At 40.3% G+C, this 19,769-nt stretch overlaps 1 protein-coding gene across 2 annotated transcripts in view; it reads right to left on the reverse strand.

Moving 5' to 3' along the window:
• Nucleotides 1–19,769, reverse strand: part of MOXD1 (monooxygenase DBH like 1) — a 178,130-nt gene that overhangs the window by 115,514 nt on the left and 42,847 nt on the right. The window contains exons 2-4 of one of the 2 annotated variants that reach the window (XM_040429153.1): nucleotides 18,831–18,977; nucleotides 9,105–9,272; nucleotides 8,102–8,185 (exon numbers count right to left, since the gene is read on the reverse strand). In XM_040429153.1, the coding sequence (XP_040285087.1) occupies nucleotides 8,102–8,185; nucleotides 9,105–9,272; nucleotides 18,831–18,977 (399 nt within the window). Of the gene's footprint in view, nucleotides 1–8,101; nucleotides 8,190–9,104; nucleotides 9,273–18,830; nucleotides 18,978–19,769 lie in introns of both variants that reach the window. The other variant, XM_040429152.1, reaches the window with a different exon arrangement.

The raw sequence follows: 19,769 nt of genomic DNA on the forward strand, positions 1-19,769 counted from the left end.
AAAAAGTAAAAACTGTGCTAAATAAACCATTTTTTGTCACCTTACATCACAAAAAGTACCACAGCAACCGATCAAAAAGGCGTTTGCCCACCAAAATAGTACCAATCTAACCGTCACCTCATCCCGCAAAAAATGAGCCCTTTTCTGAGACAATCGCCCAAAAAAAAAAAAAAACTATGGCTCAAAATATGGAGACACTAAAACATCATTTTTTTGGTTTTAAAAAAGCTGTTATTGTGTAAAACTTATTTTTTGTCACCTTACATAACAAAAAGTGTAATATCAAGCGAACAAAATGTCATATGCACCCCAAAATAGTGCCAATCAAACCGTAATTTCATCCCGCAAAAAATGAGACCATACCTTAGATAATCGCCCAAAAACTGAAAAAACTATGGCTCTCAGAATATGGAGACACTAAAACATGATTTTTTTTTGTTTCAAAATATTATTGTGTAAAATTTCCATAACTAAAAAAAAAGTATACATATTAGGTATTGCCACGTCCGTATCGACCGGCTCTATAACAATATCACATGACCTAACCCCTCAGATGAACACTGTAAAAAATAAAAAATAAAAACTGTGCTAAATAAAAAAAAAATTGTCACCTTACATCACAAAATGTGCAATAGCAAGCGATCAAAAAGTCACACGCACCCCAAAATAGTGCCAATAAAACCGTCATCTTATCCCGCAAAAATCATACCCTACCCAAGGTAATCGCTCAAAAACTGAAAAAATTATGGCTCTCAGACTATGGAAACACTAAAACATGTTTTTATTTACTTCAAAAATGAAATCATTGTGTAAAACTTACATAAATAAAATAAAGAGTATACATATTAGGTATCGCAGCGTCTGTGACAACCTGGTCTATAAAAATATCACCTGATCTAACCTGTCAGACGAATGTTGTAAATAACAAAAAATAAAAATGGTGCCAAAACAGCTATTTCTTGTTACCTTGCCTCACAAAAAGTGTAATATAGAGCAACCAAAAATCATATGTACCCTAAACTAGTATCAACAATACTGCCACCCTATCCTGTAGTTTCTAAAATGGGGTCACTTTTTTGGAGTTTCTACTCTAGGGGTGCATCAGGGGGGCTTCAAATGGGACATGGTGTCAAAAAAAAAGTCCAGCAAAACCTGCCTTCCAAAAACCGTATGGCATTCCTTTCCTTCTGCGCCCTGCTGTGTGCCCGTACAGCGGTTTACGACCACATATGGGGTGTTTCTGTAATCTACAGAATCAAGGCCATAAATATTGAGTTTGGTTTGGCTGTTAACCCTTGCTTTGTAACTGGAAAATAAAAATATTAAAATGGAAAATCTGCCAAAAAAGTGAAATTTTGAAATTGTATCTCTATTTTCCATTAATTCTTGTGGAACACCTAAAGGGTTAACAACATTTTTAAAATCAGTTTTGAATACCTTGAGGGGTTTAGTTTATAGAATGGGGTCATTTTTGGGTGGTTTCTATTATGTAAGCCTCGCAAAGTGACTTCAGACCTGAACTGGTCCCTAAAAATTGGGGAGAGATGTGTCAAGCGCTTATGCGGTAGACACAGTGTTGCTGAAAACACTTTTAAAAAGAATATTGGATAGGGAGACTGCAGGGACAGTGCAGGGAGAGTTTTTTGAGATTATAGTGAGAGCATAGGGAGACAGCAGGGAGACTGCAAGTTGAGTGTAATCACCAGGTGCATCTTATCCAACTGCTGCAACATTTATAGTTAATCTGTAATTTTACAGATAGACTTACTGTACCTCAGTATTAAAGGGCAGTCTAATATATTGCCGTGTGCATCTTGTCCAACTGCTGCCACATTTATAGTTAATCCATTACTTTACAGATAGACTTACTGTGCCACAGTATTAAAGGGCGGCCTAATACTGTACAGTCGTGGCTAAAAGTTTTGAGAATGACACAAATATTAGTTTTCACAAAGTTTGCTGCTAAACTGCTTTTAGATCTTTGTTTCAGTTGTTTCTGTGATGTAGTGAAATATAATTATACGCACTTCATACGTTTCAAAGGCTTTTATCGACAATTACATGACATTTATGCAAAGAGTCAGTATTTGCAGTGTTGGCCCTTCTTTTTCAGGCCCCTGCAATTCGACTGGGCATGCTCTCAATCAACTTCTGGGCCAATTCCTGACTGATAGCAACCCATTCTTTCATAATCACTTCTTGGAGTTTGTCAGAATTAGTGGGTTTTTGTTTGTCCACCCGCCTCTTGAGGATTGACTACAAGTTCTCAATGGGATTAAGATCTGAGGAGTTTCCAGCCATGGACCCAAAATGTCAACGTTTTGGTCCCCGAGCCACTTAGTTATCACTTTTTGCCTTATGGCACGGTGCTCCATCGTGCTGGAAAATGCATTGTTCTTCACCAAACTGTTGTTGGATTGTTGGAAAAAGTTGCTGTTGGAGGGTGTTTTGGTACCATTCTTTATTCATTGCTGTGTTTTTGGGCAAAATTGTGAGTGAGCCCACTCCCTTGGATGAGAAGAAACCCCACACATGAATGGTCTCAGGATGCTTTACTGTTGGCATGACACAGGACTGATGGTAGCGCTCACCTTTTCTTCTCCGGACAAGCCTTTTTCCAGATGCCCCAAACAATCGGAAAGAGGCTTCATCGGAGAATATGACTTTGCCCCAGTCCTCAGCAGTACATTCACAGTACTTTCTGCAGAAGATCAATCTGTCCCTGATGTTTTTTTTGGAGAGAAGTGGCTTCTTTGCTGCCCTTCTTGACACCAGGCCATCTTCCAAAAGTCTTCGCCTCACTGTGCGTGCAGATGCGCTCACACCTGCTGCTGCCATTCCTGAGCAAGCTCTGCACTGGTGGCACTCCGATCCCGCAGCTGAATCCTCTTTAGGAGACGATCCTGGCACTTGCTGGACTTTCTTGGACGCCCTGAAGCCTTCTTAACAAGAATTGAACCTCTTTCCTTGAAGTTCTTGATGATCCTATAAATTGTTGATTGAGGTGCGATCTTAGTAGCCACAATATCCTTGCCTGTGAAGCCATTTTTATGCAACGCAATGATGCACGCGTTTCTTTGCAGGTCACCATGGTTAACAATGGAAGAACAATGATTTCAAGCATCACCCTCCTTTTAACATGTCAAGTCTGCCATTTTAACCCAATCAGCCTGACATAATGATCTCCAGCCTTTTGCTCGTCAACATTCTCACCTGAGTTAACAAGACGATTACTGAAATGATCTCAGCAGGTCCTTTAATGACAGCAATGAAATGCAGTGGAAAGTTTTTTTTGGGATTAAGTTAATTTTCATGGCAAAGAAGGACTATGCAATTCATCTGATCACTCTTCATAACATTCTGGAGTATATTAAAATTGCTATTATAAAAACTTAAAGAGGACCTTTTACTAGTTTAAAAACTAAAAACTAACTATATCAGTGGGCAGGGCGGCGCCCAGGGGTCCCCCTGCACTTACTAGTATGTCTGGGCGCCGCTCCGTTCGCCCGGTATAGGCTCCGGTGTCGGCAGCTTCCTCTGTTGTACTGGGCAGAGTTTTTGTATTAGGGTTGTCCCTTGCTGCATCGCTGGCTAATCATAGCGCACAGCTCATAGCCTGGGACTCCCAGGCTATGAGCTGTGCTCTACGATTGGCCAGCGCTGCAGCAAGGGACAACCCTAATACAAAAACTCTGCCCAGTACAACAGAGGGAGCTGCCGACACCGGAGCCTATACCGGGTGAACGGAGCGGCGCCCAGACATACAAGTAAGTGCAGGGGGACCCCTAGGTGCCGCTCTGCCCACTGATATAGTTAGTTTTTAGTTTTTAAACTAGTGAAAGGTCCTCTTTAAGCAGCAACTTTTCCAATTTCCAATATTTATGTAATTCTCAAAACTTTTGCCAACGACTGTATATTGCCACGTGCATCTTGTTCAGCTGTTGCCACATCCATAGTTACTCCATTATATTACAAATAGACTCACTGTGCCTCAGTATTAAAGGGTGGTCATATATATTTCTGCTAGCATCTTGTTCAACTGCTGCCACATTCATAATTAATCCGTTATTTTACAGATAGACTTAATGTGCCTCAGTATTAAAGGGCAATTTAATATATTGCCTTTGCCACATGTATCTTGTTCTACTATTGGAACATTCATAGTTAATCCGTTACATTACTGACACAGTTACTATATACTATGGCCACAGACAGTTGCCTGGGCTCTCCAAAGGCATGGGCAGTGGCAAAAATGTTGCTGTAGCAGGCACAACTAGCAGCAGAAGAAGGGTGGGTGGTAGCAGCCGCAGCATCAGGCCAGAGCTGCCACTGTGTTTTGACCAATAATCTAGCTTTACTGGAATGGTTGACTCGCTCTTCAAAACAGATACACACAGCCAGGAATTGGTGGGTTCCTCCTACACCATGGGCATGGCTCAGGAACTGCCTCTGTGCCCTCACCTGTCCTGAACTTGCCTCTTGCTTTTGCTACTCCTTCTACTAGCCAAGTAATTTATGCAGCTGCCTCTGCTCTGCTTTTCAGCGAGGATGAGCTTTGTGAGGACAGTCAGCAGTTACAAGCTAGCACAGACTTGGAGGAGAGGTGCTCTGCAGACTCCTCTAGGCGTGCAACTAGCGATGAAGACAGTTGGGTGGGAGCACATGTGAGTGGTCAGGGACGTGAGCAAAAGACGGGTGAGGGTGAAATAAGTCACGACCAAAAAGATGTAGCTGATGATGTAGCATGCTCAACCTGCGGCCCTCCAGCTGTTGTAAAACTGCAACTTCCACAATGCCCTGCTGTAGGCTGTTCAGGCATGCTGGGAGTTATCGTTTTGCAACAGCTGAAGGGCCGCAGGTTGAGCATGCCTGATGTAGCCAATCTCACATGGGAGTTGGGTGAAGAGGGGGGATTGTTATCGGGGGCAAGGATAGCATCATCTCTCTGAGACAGCAGGGTAGAAGCTTGCCCATGAGTCAGCAGGGTGGAAGCATTGGGAGATCTGCATTAAAATGCAGGAGGAGTACACAGTCTGCTAGTTGGGAAACTATCTATGAGGAATACACTAGTAGTGCTTGGATTCATAAAAGCAATGGCAGGCAGGCATCATGCAGTGGTGGAGGGAAAATCACCAGTGTGGGAATTTTTCACCAAGTCGCTGGGGAACATGCAGGCGGTATGCAGGATGTGTCGGCAGAAGATGAGGTCAACACAGGGAGCGTTACCATAAACTGTCGTGGGAAAACTGTGCCACTCATTTAGTGTTACAGCCTGATGCAGTAACTGCTGCATCTCCCACTGACCCGCACCCCTTCTCCATCAGTTAGGGATCGACAACATCAGCAGAAGGAATCTGTTGTTCCTTCCAATTGACCTCAATGTCGTCTATTGCTCCTGATGCTCCTCCTACTCCTCGTCAGTTGTTTAGACAGCACTTGATTACCGAGGCTATTGCAAAAAGACAACAGTATGTGTGCACTCATCCAACGGACCAGAATCTGAATGTGCACTTGGTCAAGTTGCTGGTATTACAGTCTCTCCCTTTCCATGTAGTTGACTCTGCACACTTTAGAGAACTGGTGGCTTTTGCCCAGCCAAGGTATAGAGTCCCAAGCCGACATTACTATTTCAAAAAACCTGTGCCAGCCCTGCACACGTACGTTGAGAAGAAGGTGGGCCAGTCCTTAGGCCTCTCGGTGTCTGGAAGATTTCAGGCCAATCAAGATGGCCACAGCGGCCTCTTCATGCATAAATGGATGAGGTGAGTATGTTGTTTTTTTTTTTTTTTACTGCCATTTCATGGAAAATTTATTCGTTACCACAAAGCATGAGGAAATTTGGCTTTGTGACGAATAAAATTTTCCCTGAAATTTGGATCAATGCCCACTTTGGAACTTTGATTCGCTCAACCCTAATATTTAGCCTAGGCAATTTACCTTCACTTTGGGCACATAAGGAACATGCAGAGCCAAAACAATGCTCCTAAACCAAATTTTTTAACCCTATTATTTATCTAGAAAAGTTCACCGGTGATGACCTTCATGTTGATCCTACTGCAAACCTCTGTAAACAACATCATAAGGCATCATGCACATGGCCGTTGTTAGCCTGCGCCTGTGCTGTGGACTAGTGTTGCAAATTTTTGTAATGCGAATTTTCGCAATGCAAATTTTTCAATTGCCGAGTAAAAACATGATTCCTCCCTGCTTCTTGCTTGTGGGCCAATGACTCATTGGCCCACAAGCAAGAAGCAGGGAGGAATCATGACTTTAAATGGGAAAAATGATAAATATTCTAAAAAACGAATATATAGCACTATATCGAATATATTTGTTTTTTCGAATATTCGTAATATTCTAAAACAAGAAAATATAGCAATGTAGCGAATATTAGAAAAACAACGAATATAGGCAATTTAGCTAATATAGTGCTATAATCTTCTTTGTCTAATAGTTGTAATTTTTTCTCATCTGAAGTTCAGATTGGAAAAAAAATTCAACTATTGAAAAAAAAATTATAGCACTATATTAGCTAAATTGCTCTATATTACTTTTTTTCGACTATTCGCTATATTGCTATATATTCTTGTTTTAGAATATTACGAATATTCGAAAAAACAAATATATTCGTGTTTTCGAATATTCATAATATTCTAAAACAAGAATATATAGCAATATAGCAAATATTTGAAAAAAATAATAGAGCAATTTAGCTAATATAGTGCTATAATCTTTTTTTTCAATAGTTGACATTTTTTTCCAATCTGAACTTCAGATGAGAAAAAAATTACAATTATTAGACAAAGAAGATTATAGCACTATATTAGCTAAATTGCTCTATATTAGTTTTTTTTCGAATATTCACTATATTGCTATATATTCTTGTTTTAGAATATTATGAATATTCGAAAAAACAAATTTATTTGTTTTTTCGAATATTCGTAGTATTCTAAAACAAGAATATGTAGCAATATAGCGAATATTCGAAAAAATAACTAATATAGAGCAATTTAGCTAATATAGTGCTATAATCTTCTTTGTCTAATAATTGTATTTTTTTTCTCATCTGCAGTTCAGATTGGAAAAAAAATTCAACTATTGAAAAAAATGATTATAGCACTATATTAGCTAAATTGCTGTACATTTGTTTTTTTGAATATTCGCTGTATTGCTATATTACGAATATTCAAAAAAATGAATATATTCGATATAGTGCTATGACTCATTGGCCCACAAGCAAGAAGCAGGGAGGAATCATGTTTTTGCTCGCAATTGAAAAATTTGCGATTATGAATTCGCATTACGAAAATTTGCATATTACACGATCATTATCTTGTTGATTTTTCAAGTAAAAAAAATCGTACTATATAACGAATATTCGAATTTGCAAATATTCTACAAAATATTTGCGAAATATCGCAAATTCGAATATGAGCCCTGCCGCTCATAACTACTGTGGACCAGCAAATTGCAGTCCACAATGCATGGGCACTGACCATGTAACCGCCGTATGCAGACCCATTTACTTGAATGGGGTGTGTCATCGGCATCCAATGGCCTGCACCACAAAAAAGTAAGCGCATGCACTATATTTTTACGCTGCGGAGGCACAAACAGAAAACCTATGGAAGCACGATTTAGTGCTTCCATGGTTTTCCGTGTCTCCGTTACGCACCGCACCTTCCGGACCCACTTGAATCTGCATCCTTGATACAGTACACAAACGGCCGGTGGCCATATAGTGCCAACAACAGCTGTGTCTCAAAAGCTTAGCTTCTTGAACCCATTTAATAGCTTATTCTAAAAAAAAGAAAAAGAAAGATTAAAAAAAAAGAAAAGAAACATGGGTTATGACTGTCTTGTTCGCAGGAAAAAGGTATGGAAGATAAAATTTATACTTGGAAGAATTTATCAGCTTTTTTTAAAAAAAAATAAAAAAATATATATTTTTTATTTAAAAAACAAACAAACAAACAAAGAACATCAAAACTAAATCAGAAATGCACAGTGTGAAGAAAAAATAACAGTAGTATAACTGTACCAAAGCAGCAAGGAGCTAACAGAACATCTCATCAATTATATTGTAAATCTTTTACAGTACCTTAATAATGTGATGCTTCTTGTCCAGTGTTGGCATCTTAAACATCTGGCACCAATATGTTGTGTCTTTATCTGGAATAGGAACCTGTCTTAAAAAATACATATAGCTTCATATTTATCATGTTTTTCAAGTTACAATGGTATTATGAAAAGTATGCATAAACTCCTAAGATCGTGTTCAGACAGAGCAGTTTTGGTGATATTTTAGTGTTTTTTTCCCAAGCAAAAAACAATAAGTGAACTCAAGAATAAGTTTAAAATACACATTTTTATTTCCCTTTTTTGCTCAAATACAATTTTTGCTTTGCTAGCTGTTTTGATACTCAATTCTTGTATTTTCCTGGGGAAAAAGACCCAAAATTGTCCCTAAATTGCTCTGTGTGAACATGGACTATGCACATAAGACACAGGATTTTTAGAACATCCCAGTTACGGCTAAAAAAAATAAAATCTAAAAAACTGCACCAAACTGGCTAGCGTGACCTGGCCTGATAAACAGTGGTGTAATACAGCTCAATATAACTCAACGTTACATAGAACAATTATAAAGAGCCATGGCCTTATTGTACCTCCCTATGCCTATGTTTTCTTTTGGATTACTTATTAATTCTATTGGCGAAAAAAAAAAATGATGCTATGTTTCATTAGACATCTTATATGGTGCTATTCTAACCTGGAAGCATTATTTCGGTGGGAAGTAGATCTTGTATATAGTGCCATACAGAGGCACCACATAATAGCACATGGATTGCCTACAGCTTCACAGTATGAAGTTGCTATGACTACATAGGTTGCATGTGGCTTTGTGAACACAGCTCAGAAGCATTCAGTGAAATCCTATCACCCAAGTAATTATGTATGTAGAAATATTTTTAAATACAGCACAATATGACAGTATCTTCTTGCCATATGTGCATATTATATCCCTTTGCATGTTATTGCATAGTTAAAGCCTGATGGAGCATTGATAGGTAAAAAATAGCAGATTATTCATTAAAACGTACGTACTGATTTGTGAAATTGAAAGATGGAGTCTCATCAGATATATAATTTTTTCTTTCTGGATTTAACAATCGTAAACTCTTCTGACCGCGATTTAATCCATGGTAATTTGGACCAGTGGCTTCAATATCATTAGCATGGTATGCCCAAATTACTCTTACTGTGCTTTCCTGTAATGGCAGAAAATGTTATTACTTTTTTTACTACAGAGTACACTTTATTATATGAATATGGCACTATACTTACATCCTATGATGGCTACTGTTTTTTAATTATTGAAAAAAACTCTTTGCATTACTTATTATTATAAAATTATAATCTGTATTAGACCTCCATCACAGCATTTATTTTTGGCATTTTAATTTGGTGGTAAAAAATCCCATCCATTTATTTTGTGTTTTTCATGTTTTTCCCTTTTTATCTGCTGTATTTTTGCAGCATTTTTAAAGGGAGTTTTCCGGGAGTACAATATTGATGACCTGTCGTCAGGACAGGTTATCAACATTTTATTCATATATATTATCAGTACTGAACTTCTGGAAAATTCCTTTAACTAATGTTTTTTCAGGTGTTTTTCAACGACCATAGGGATTCATATTGGAAAAATGCATTAAATAGGACCTGTCATCTCTCCTGATTTGCCTGTTTTAATAGCTTCATGCATTCCCCATGTAATAACAATTCTGGAACATCTATTCTTATGGTGTTGTGCCATTCCTGTATTATTTTTACTAGAAGTTATGAATGAATTGCTAGCAGTCTGCAGTAAGGGTACAGAGGGGTGGAAACCAGTAGGGGTGTGTACCTACACAGTCTGACAATGGCAGCACTGACTGGATATAGTCAGACTGGGCAGGGACCCCCCTTCCCCCCCCCCCCCCCCCCGAACTGGTTAACACTCCTCTGCATCATTATGAAGACTGCTAGCAATTCATTTATAACTTCTAGTTGAAATAATAAAAGGCACCATGGTATCAAAGAGTCATAAGAATAGTTGATCCAGAATTGTTATTACATAGTTGTTAAAACAGGCATGTCAGGAGAGGTGACAGGTCCTCTTTAAAAAAAAAATATTATATATATATATATATATATATATTCATATTTATATACAACTTGCCACATTTTTACAAAAATGTCAAAACTGCTAAAAATGCACAAAGATCACACAAAAAAGGCATAATAAAATATTCTTTGTAGTGAATTTCATAATTCACAAATTTAACGTATCATCTGGAAAACTGTGAAAATAACATTAAAATACTATGAAAAATATAGAAAATAATTGACATTGACAATTTACAAAAATGTTTGTAAAATAAGTCCCATTCATTTGAATTTGTTTTTTTTTTCTACTGTGTATGCATGTTTTTTTGCAAGCCACACTCAGATGAATGGATTAGTCACAGAAACTTCTGTGACAAATCTGCCACGTGGGAATTAATCTTTGGGGTACAGTAGGTCCACATGAAATGTACAGTCTTGTGAAAAAATTAGGACACCCTTTGAAAGCATGTGGTTTTTTGTAACATTTTTAATAAATGGTTATTTCATCTCCGTTTCAACAATACAGAGAGATTAAAGTAATCCGACTAAACAAAGAAAACTGAAGAAAAGTCTTTTCAAGATCTTCTGTAAATGTCATTCTACAAAAATGCCTATTCTAACTGAGGAAAAAGATAGGACACCCTTGCCCCTAATAGCGAGTGTTACCTCCTTTGGCTGAAATAACTGCAGTGAGACGGTTCTTGTAGCCATCTACCAGTCTTCGACATCGGTCTGAGGAAATTTTACCCCACTCCTCAATGCAGAACTTTTTCAGCTGTGAGATGTTTGAGGGGTTTCTTGCACGTACAGCCCTTTTCAAGTCACCCCACAGCATCTCAATGGGATTCAAATCTGGACTTTGACTTGGCCATTCCAGGACTCTCCATTTCTTCTTTTTCAGCCAATCTTTGGTTGATTTACTAGTATGTTTTGGGTCATTGTCATGTTGCATGGTCCAGTTCCGCTTCAGCTTTAATTTTCTAACTGATGGTCTCACATGTTCTTCAAGCACCTTCTGATACACAGTAGAATTCATCGTGGATTCTATGATGGTGAGCTGACCAGGTCCTGCTGCAGCAAAGCAGCCCCAAACCATGACACTTCCACCTCCATGCTTCACAGTTGGTATGAGGTTCTTTTCTTGGAATGCTGTGTTTTGTTTACGCCAAACATGTCCTCTGCTGTTGTGTCCAAATAATTCAATTTTGGACTCATCTGTCCAAAGAACATTATTCCAGAAGTCCTGGTCTTTGTCAACTTTATCGCTGGCAAATGTCAGTCTGGCCTCGATGTTTCTCTTGGAAAGCAAAGGTTTCCTCCTTGCACACCTCCCATGCAAGTTAAACTTGTACAGTCTCTTTCTGATTGTAGAGGCATGTACTTCTACATCAACAGTAGCCAGAGCCTGCTGTAGTTCTCGAGATGACACTTTAGGGTTTTTGGATACCTCTTTTAGCATCTTGCGGTCTGCTCTTGGGGTGAACTTGCTGGGGCGACCAGTCCTGGGCATGTTGGCAGTTGTTTTGAAAGCCCTCCACTTGTAGACTATCTTCCGGACAGTGGAATGGCTGATTTCAAAATCTTTTGAGATCTTTTTAAATCCCTTCCCAGACTCATAGGCTGCTACAATCTTTTTTCTGAAGTCCTCTGACAGCTCTTTTGCTCTCACCATGGTGCTCACTCTCACTTCAACAGTCAGGAGCACACCAAACTAAATGTCTGAGGTTTAAATAGGGCAAGCCTCATTCAACATGCAGAGTAACGATCTACTAATTATGTGCACCTGGTGTGATATACCTGTGTGAGATCTGAGCCAATTTAAGAGGGAATACATGTGAGGGTGTCCTATCTTTTTCCTCAGTTAGAATAGGCATTTTTGTAGAATGACATTTACAGAAGATCTTGAAAAGACTTTTCTTCAGTTTTCTTTGTTTAGTTGGATTACTTTAACCACCTCAGCCCCCAGTGCTTAAACACCCTGAAAGACCAGGCCACTTTTTACACTTCTGACCTACACTACTTTCACCGTTTATTGCTCGGTCATGCAACTTACCACCCAAATGAATTTTACCTCCTTTTCTTCTCACTAATAGAGCTTTCATTTGGTGGTATTTCATTGCTGCTGACATTTTTACTTTTTTTGTTATTAATCGAAATTTAACGTTTTTTTTGCAAAAAAATGACATTTTTCACTTTCAGTTGTAAAATTTTGCAAAAAAAACGACATCCATATAGAAATTTTGCTCTAAATTTATAGTTCTACATGTCTTTGATAAAAAAAAAATGTTTGGGTAAAAAAAAAATGGTTTGGGTAAAAGTTATAGCGTTTACAAACTATGGTACAAAAATGTGAATTTCCGCTTTTTGAAGCAGCTCTGACTTTCTGAGCACCTGTCATGTTTCCTGAGGTTCTACAATGCCCAGACAGTACAAACACCCCACAAATGACCCCATTTCTGAAAGTACACACCCTAAGGTATTCGCTGATGGGCATAGTGAGTTCATAGAACTTTTTATTTTTTGTCACAAGTTAGCGGAAAATGATGATTTTTTTTTTTTTTTTTTTTTTTCCTTACAAAGTCTCATATTCCACTAACTTGTGACAAAAAATAAAAACTTCTATGAACTCACTATGCCCATCAGCGAATACCTTGGGGTCTCTTCTTTCCAAAATGGGGTCACTTGTGGGGTAGTTATACTGCCCTGGCATTCTAGGGGCCCAAATGTGTGGTAAGGAGTTTGAAATCAAATTCTGTAAAAAATGACCTGTGAAATCCGAAAGGTGCTCTTTGGAATATGGGCCCCTTTGCCCACCTAGGCTGCAAAAAAGTGTCACACATCTGGTATCTCCGTACTCAGGAGAAGGTGGGGAATGTGTTTTGGGGTGTCATTTTATATATACCCATGCTGGGTGAGAGAAATATCTTGGCAAAAGACAACTTTTCCCATTTTTTTATACAAAGTTGTCATTTGACCAAGATATTTATCTCACCCAGCATGGGTATATGTAAAAAGACACCCCAAAACACATTCCTCAACTTCTCCTGAGTACGGGGATACCAGATGTGTGACACTTTTTTGCAGCCTAGGTGGGCAAAGGGGCCCATATTCCAAAGAGCACCTTTCGGATTTCACTCCTCATTTTTTCCTGAATTTGATTTCAAACTCCTTACCACACATTTGGGCCCCTAGAATACCAGGGCAGTATAACTACCCCACAAGTGACCCCATTTTGGAAAGAAGACACCCCAAGGTATTCCGTGAGGGGCATGGCGAGTTCCTAGAATTTTTTATTTTTTGTCACAAGTTAGTGGAAAATGATGATTTTTTTTTTTTTTTTTTTTTCATACAAAGTCTCATATTCCACAAACTTGTGACAAAAAATAAAAACTTCCATGAACTCACTATGCCCATCAGCGAATACCTTGGGGTCTCTTCTTTCCAAAATGGGGTCACTTGTGGGGTAGTTATACTGCCCTGGCATTCTAGGGGCCCAAATGTGTGGTAAGTAGGTAAATGACCTGTGAAATCCGAAAGGTGCTCTTTGGAATGTGGGCCCCTTTGCCCACCTAGGCTGCAAAAAAGTGTCACACATCTGGTATCTCTGTATTCAGGAGAAGTTGAGGAATGTGTTTTGGGGTGTCTTTTTACATATACCCATGCTGGGTGAGATAAATATCTTGGTCAAATGCCAACTTTGTATAAAAAAATGGGAAAAGTTGTCTTTTGCCAAGATATTTCTCTTACCCAGCATGGGTATATGTAAAATGACACCCCAAAACACATTCCCCAACTTCTCCCGATTACGGAGATACCAGATGTGTGACACTTTTTTGCAGCCGAGGTGGGCAAAGGGGCCCATATTCAAAAGAGCACCTTTCGGATTTCACAGGTCATTTTTTACAGAATTTGATTTCAAACTCCTTACCACACATTTGGGCCCCTAGAATGCCAGGGCAGTATAACTACCCCACAAGTGACCCCATTTTGGAAAGAAGAGACCCCAAGGTATTCGCTGATGGGCAAAGTGAGTTCATGGAAGTTTTTATTTTTTGTCACAAGTTAGTGGAATATGAGACTTTGTATGAAAAAAAAAAAAAAAAAAAAATAAGCATTTTCCACTAACTTGTGACAAAAAATAAAAAATTCTAGGAACTCGCCATGCCCCTCACGGAATACCTTGGGGTGTCTTCTTTCCAAAATGGGGTCACTTGTGGGGTAGTTATACTGCCCTGGCATTTTCCAGGGGCCCTAATGTGTGGTAAGTAGGTAAATGACCTGTGAAATCCTAAAGGTGCTCTTTGGAATATGGGCCCCTTTGCCCACCTAGGCTGCAAAAAAGTGTCACACATGTGGTATCGCCGTATTCAGGAGAAGTTGGGGAATGTGTTTTGGGGTGTCATTTTACATATACCCATGCTGGGTGAGAGAAATATCTTGGCAAAAGACAACTTTTCCCATTTTTTTATACAAAGTTGGCATTTGACCAAGATATTTCTCTCACCCAGCATGGGTATATGTAAAATGACACCCCAAAACACATTCCCCAACTTCTCCTGAGTACGGCGATACCAGATGTGTGACACTTTTTTGCAGCCTAGATGCGCAAAGGTGCCCAAATTCCTTTTAGGAGGGCATTTTTAGACATTTGGATACCAGACTTCTTCTCACGCTTTGGGGCCCCTAGAATGCCAGGGCAGTATAAATACCCCACATGTGACCCCATTTTGGAAAGAAGACACCCCAAGGTATTCAATGAGGGGCATGGCGAGTTCATAGAAATTTTTTTTTTTTGGCACAAGTTAGCGGAAATTGATATTTTTAATTTTTTTCTCACAAAGTCTCCCGTTCCGCTAACTTGGGACAAAAATTTCAATCTTTCATGGACTCAATATGCCCCTCACGGAATACCTGGGGGTGTCTTCTTTCCGAAATGGGGTCACATGTGGGGTATTTATACTGCCCTGGCATTCTAGGGGCCCTAAAGCGTGAGAAGAAGTCTGGAATATAAATGTCTAAAAAATTTTACGCATTTGGATTCCGTGAGGGGTATGGTGAGTTCATGTGAGATTTTATTTTTTGACACAAGTTAGTGGAATATGAGACTTTGTAAGAAAAAAAAAAAAAAAATTCTGCTAACTTGGGCCAAAAAAATATCTGAATGGAGCCTTACAGAGGGGTGATCAATGACAGGGGGGGTGATCAATGACAGGGGGGGTGATCAATGACAGGGGGGTGATCAATGACAGGGGGGTGATCAGGGAGTCTATATGGGGTGATAACCACAGTCATTGATCACGCCCGTGTAAGGCTTCATTCAGACGTCCGGATGCGTTTTGCGGATCCGATCCATCTATCAGTGCATCCGTAAAAATCATGCGGACATCTGAATGGAGCTTTACAGGGGGGTAATCAATGACAGGGGGGTGATCAATGACAGGGGGGTGATCAGGGAGTCTATATGGGGTGATCACCACAGTCATTGATCATGCCCCTGTAAGGCTTCATTCAGACGTCCGGATGCGTTTTGCGGATCCGATCCATCTATCAGTGCATCCGTAAAAATCATGCGGACATCTGAATGGAGCTTTACAGGGGGGTAATCAATGACAGGGGGGTGATCAATGACAGGGGGGTGATCAGGGAGTCTATATGGGGTGATCACCACAGTCATTGATCATGCCCCTGTAAGGCTTCATTCAGACGTCCGGATGCGTTTTGCGGATCGGATCCATCTATCAGTGCATCCGTAAAAATCATGCGGACATCTGAATGGAGCTTTACAGGGGGGTAATCAATGACAGGGGGGTGATCACCACAGTCATTGATCATGCCCCTGTAAGGCTTCATTCAGACGACCGGATGCGTTTTGCGGATCCGATCCATGTATCAGTGCATCCGTAAAAATCATGCGGACATCTGAATGGAGCTTTACAGGGGGGTGATCAGGGAGTCTATATGGGGTGATAACCACAGTCATTGATCATGCCCCTGTAAGGCTTCATTCAGACGTCCGGATGCGTTTTGCGGATCCGATCCATCTATCAGTGCATCCGTAAAAATCATGCGGACATCTGAATGGAGCTTTACAGGGGGGTAATCAATGACAGGGGGGTAATCAATGACAGGGGGGTGATCAGGGAGTCTATATGGGGTGATCACCACAGTCATTGATCATGCCCCTGTAAGGCTTCATTCAGACGTCCGGATGCGTTTTGCGGATCCGATCCATCTATCAGTGCATCCGTAAAAATCATGCGGACATCTGAATGGAGCTTTACAGGGGGGTGATCAATGACAGGGGGGTGATCACCACAGTCATTGATCATGCCCCTGTAAGGCTTCATTCAGACGACCGGATGCGTTTTGCGGATCCGATCCATGTATCAGTGCATCCGTAAAAATCATGCGGACATCTGAATGGAGCTTTACAGGGGGGTAATCAATGACAGGGGGGTAATCAATGACAGGGGGGTGATCAGGGAGTCTATATGGGGTGATCACCACAGTCATTGATCATGCCCCTGTAAGGCTTCATTCAGACGTCCGGATGCGTTTTGCGGATCCGATCCATCTATCAGTGGATCCGTAAAAATCATGCGGACGTCTGAATGGAGCTTTACAGGGGGTTGATCAATGACAGGGGGGTAATCAATGACAGGGGGGTGATCAGGGAGTCTATATGGGGTGATCAGGGGTGATTAGGGGTGATCAGGGGCTAATAAGGGGTTAATAAGTGATGGGGGGGGGGGTGTAGTGTAGTGTAGTGGTGCTTGGTGCTACTTTACTGAGCTACCTGTGTCCTCTGGTGGTCGATCCAAACAAATGGGACCACCAGAGGACCAGGTAGCAGGTATATTAGACGCTGTTATCAAAACAGCGTCTAATATACCTGTTAGGGGTTAAAAAAAACACATCTCCAGCCTGCCAGCGAACGATCGCCGCTGGCAGGCTGGAGATCAACTCTCTTACCTTCCGTTCCTGTGAGCGCGCGCGCCTGTGTGCGCGCGTTCACAGGAAATCTCGCGTCTCGCGAGATGACGCGTATATGCGTGACTGTGCGCAGCGCTGCCACCTCCGGAACGCGATCCTGCGTTAGGCGGTCCGGAGGTGGTTAATCTCTCTGTATTGTTGAAACGGAGATGAAATAACCATTTATTAAAAATGTTACAAAAAACCACATGCTTTCAAAGGGTGTCCTAATTTTTTCACATGACTGTATATGATACAAATTTTCGATCCTGGTTTTGTATTACACCTACAACATGTCAATTTATGCTGTGGATTTCCACAGCAAATTTCATCTGCACAATGCATTGGGTGAAATCTGCTAAAAATCAGCAACGAATCAGCATGTAACACATGGATTTTGCTGTTGGTTCATTGTGGATTTGCAATGCACTCACGGACCACTGCATAAAGGGTTAATGTGCTTGGCTGTACATATGGATAAGGGGTTAGATATAGTTGCCCGGTGTAGGCTAGTCCCACCCTCTTGGAGTAGAAGCTGCTCAGTGAAATGCAGGGAACGCTGTGTGAGTTGAAGAGACTCCAGTTCAGTTATCGTAGAGCAGTCAGTAAATTGGCAGCCCTAAGAGAAAGAATTGCTGGATATAGCAAAATGTTTCAATTAGCAGCCATAAAAGGAATAATGCTGAACAAGTGTCAGAAAAGGTGAAGCATACACTTTGGCTGTAGGCTTCCCTGCATCTTGGTTGTGTTGAGGGTACTGTGGCAATACTGATATAGAGAGAACAAGAGGACAATTGTGTAGGTTATTTGGAAAGGAACTCAGAGGGGACTTCTGTATTGCCTTCACCCCCTATACACAGCTTTAGCAAAGCTGTCTATGCAACGTGTGTGATAATAACTGTGCCTACCTCTGCCAGAATGTTTATTTGTGAACTGCTGAAGTTTCTAGTAAATTGGTTCATCTGTTACCTCCAAGACTGACGTTTGCCTGTACCATTTTTAAGACATTGTATTTTGCCAGTTCCATGAGATCCCTGATTTGCACCTCAAAAGTTCACCTACACCAAGGGCACCCCACCTAACACCAGGCAGGGGCACCAAACCTAGGGTATGCCCCAAGGGGAGGAAAGAGAGTGCCTCCCTTTACTCTGTAGGCAACCGAGAGTGGGAGAAAGATCACTACCATAAGTGCTATCACTTGCCATAGCCATTACTCCCATCCTCTCTGCCTCACCACTACCCCGCGGGCTGCTGCAGATTTTGCCACATAATTGCAGCAAAATCCATGTCCGAAAATCCATCTCATGTGGACATAACCTTGTACTGTAGTTTTGTGCTGCATTCATAATTCTGCAGGGTTACATAAAAAAATAATCTCCCAGCATTCTTTCCAGGTTCTGATTTTTTTCTGTTGATTTACATTCTGGTAACACAAAATATATGAAAGGGTCACCCCAGGCAAAAATCCTTTGGTCAAAGTCATGCTTCTATAAACCAAGAAAAGTGTCTGTACCTTGTGTCTTGTCTACTGATTCTGCAGATTACCGTTTTATACAGATTCATTCAATACATTAGAAACTGTAAAGTACTATACTTGGCAAGTAAACAATAAGAAAAATCTGTGAAAATCCTAGCATCCCCTTTTGCTCTCTGGAATCATCTATTAGTTGACTTAAATGATAGTTTAGTATGGTGTTTGCATTGCTTACCGTTATATTTTTATCATGTGGATCACATGTTTGCAGAGGTCTGCTGAATTTAAGTGTTGTATGTGTTCCATTTTCCATTGCATATTCAAGTTTATAGCTTTGTTGAGGGTCCATGTGAAGGACTCTGTTGTCATCTGTAAAATAATCCTATTAGGAAAAAAGATAAATGCATTGATATGGTGAACAGAATTATTTCCTGCTTCTAAAGCGACAGTATATTCAGTAGCGCTGTATAAATATTATCATTATTTACATAATTTACTGCTGCCATAGAGGCTCATGATCAAATTTTCTCAATTTCAAACCCATGCAGTACATATACACACTATGTCCAATATCATTCAAAATGATGTTTGTGGAGTAAACCATCTGGAAATGTTTTTGATTCTAGCCCTACTAGATAGATAATAAAAACGAAGGTAGTAACAGAAATAACACATTTTCTGCCTGTTATATATATCAGTACTATGTTCAATTCATTTGCTTTTTGCTACAAAGTAGTTACTTCACTAATTATCAGTGGAATATAGTACCATAAGCACTAAGAGTGTCTATATTTTTCTGGCACACAAGCTATGGTTTGCAGTAATAATTTCTATGTGAACATACCCATAACTTGAAACTCCTAAAGGGGGTGCACTAGCCCTAGACCCTACAGGGAAATTTCCAGGTGGGCCTATGCCCTGAGGGTCACCCAAGACTTCCTCATGGCAGCAGGCCAGGTATGTGCTCTGATGAATTTAACTTCAGGACAACGATACAGTTGAATACTGCAACAGAGGCTGCAGTAGTTTGTGCTGCACTGTGGTGTCTGGTTCTGCCTGGGTGGTATATTGTGCTCCACAATGATATTGGTGGCCATGCCCACTTCTGCTGTCCCTCCCTACTTGTGTTAGCTCTGACTACTTGTGCTGCTCTGCCTTCTGTCAATTTGATTGG

This window comes from Bufo bufo, chromosome 4, assembly GCF_905171765.1.
Source record: "Bufo bufo chromosome 4, aBufBuf1.1, whole genome shotgun sequence".
Lineage (NCBI taxonomy): Eukaryota > Metazoa > Chordata > Amphibia > Anura > Bufonidae > Bufo > Bufo bufo.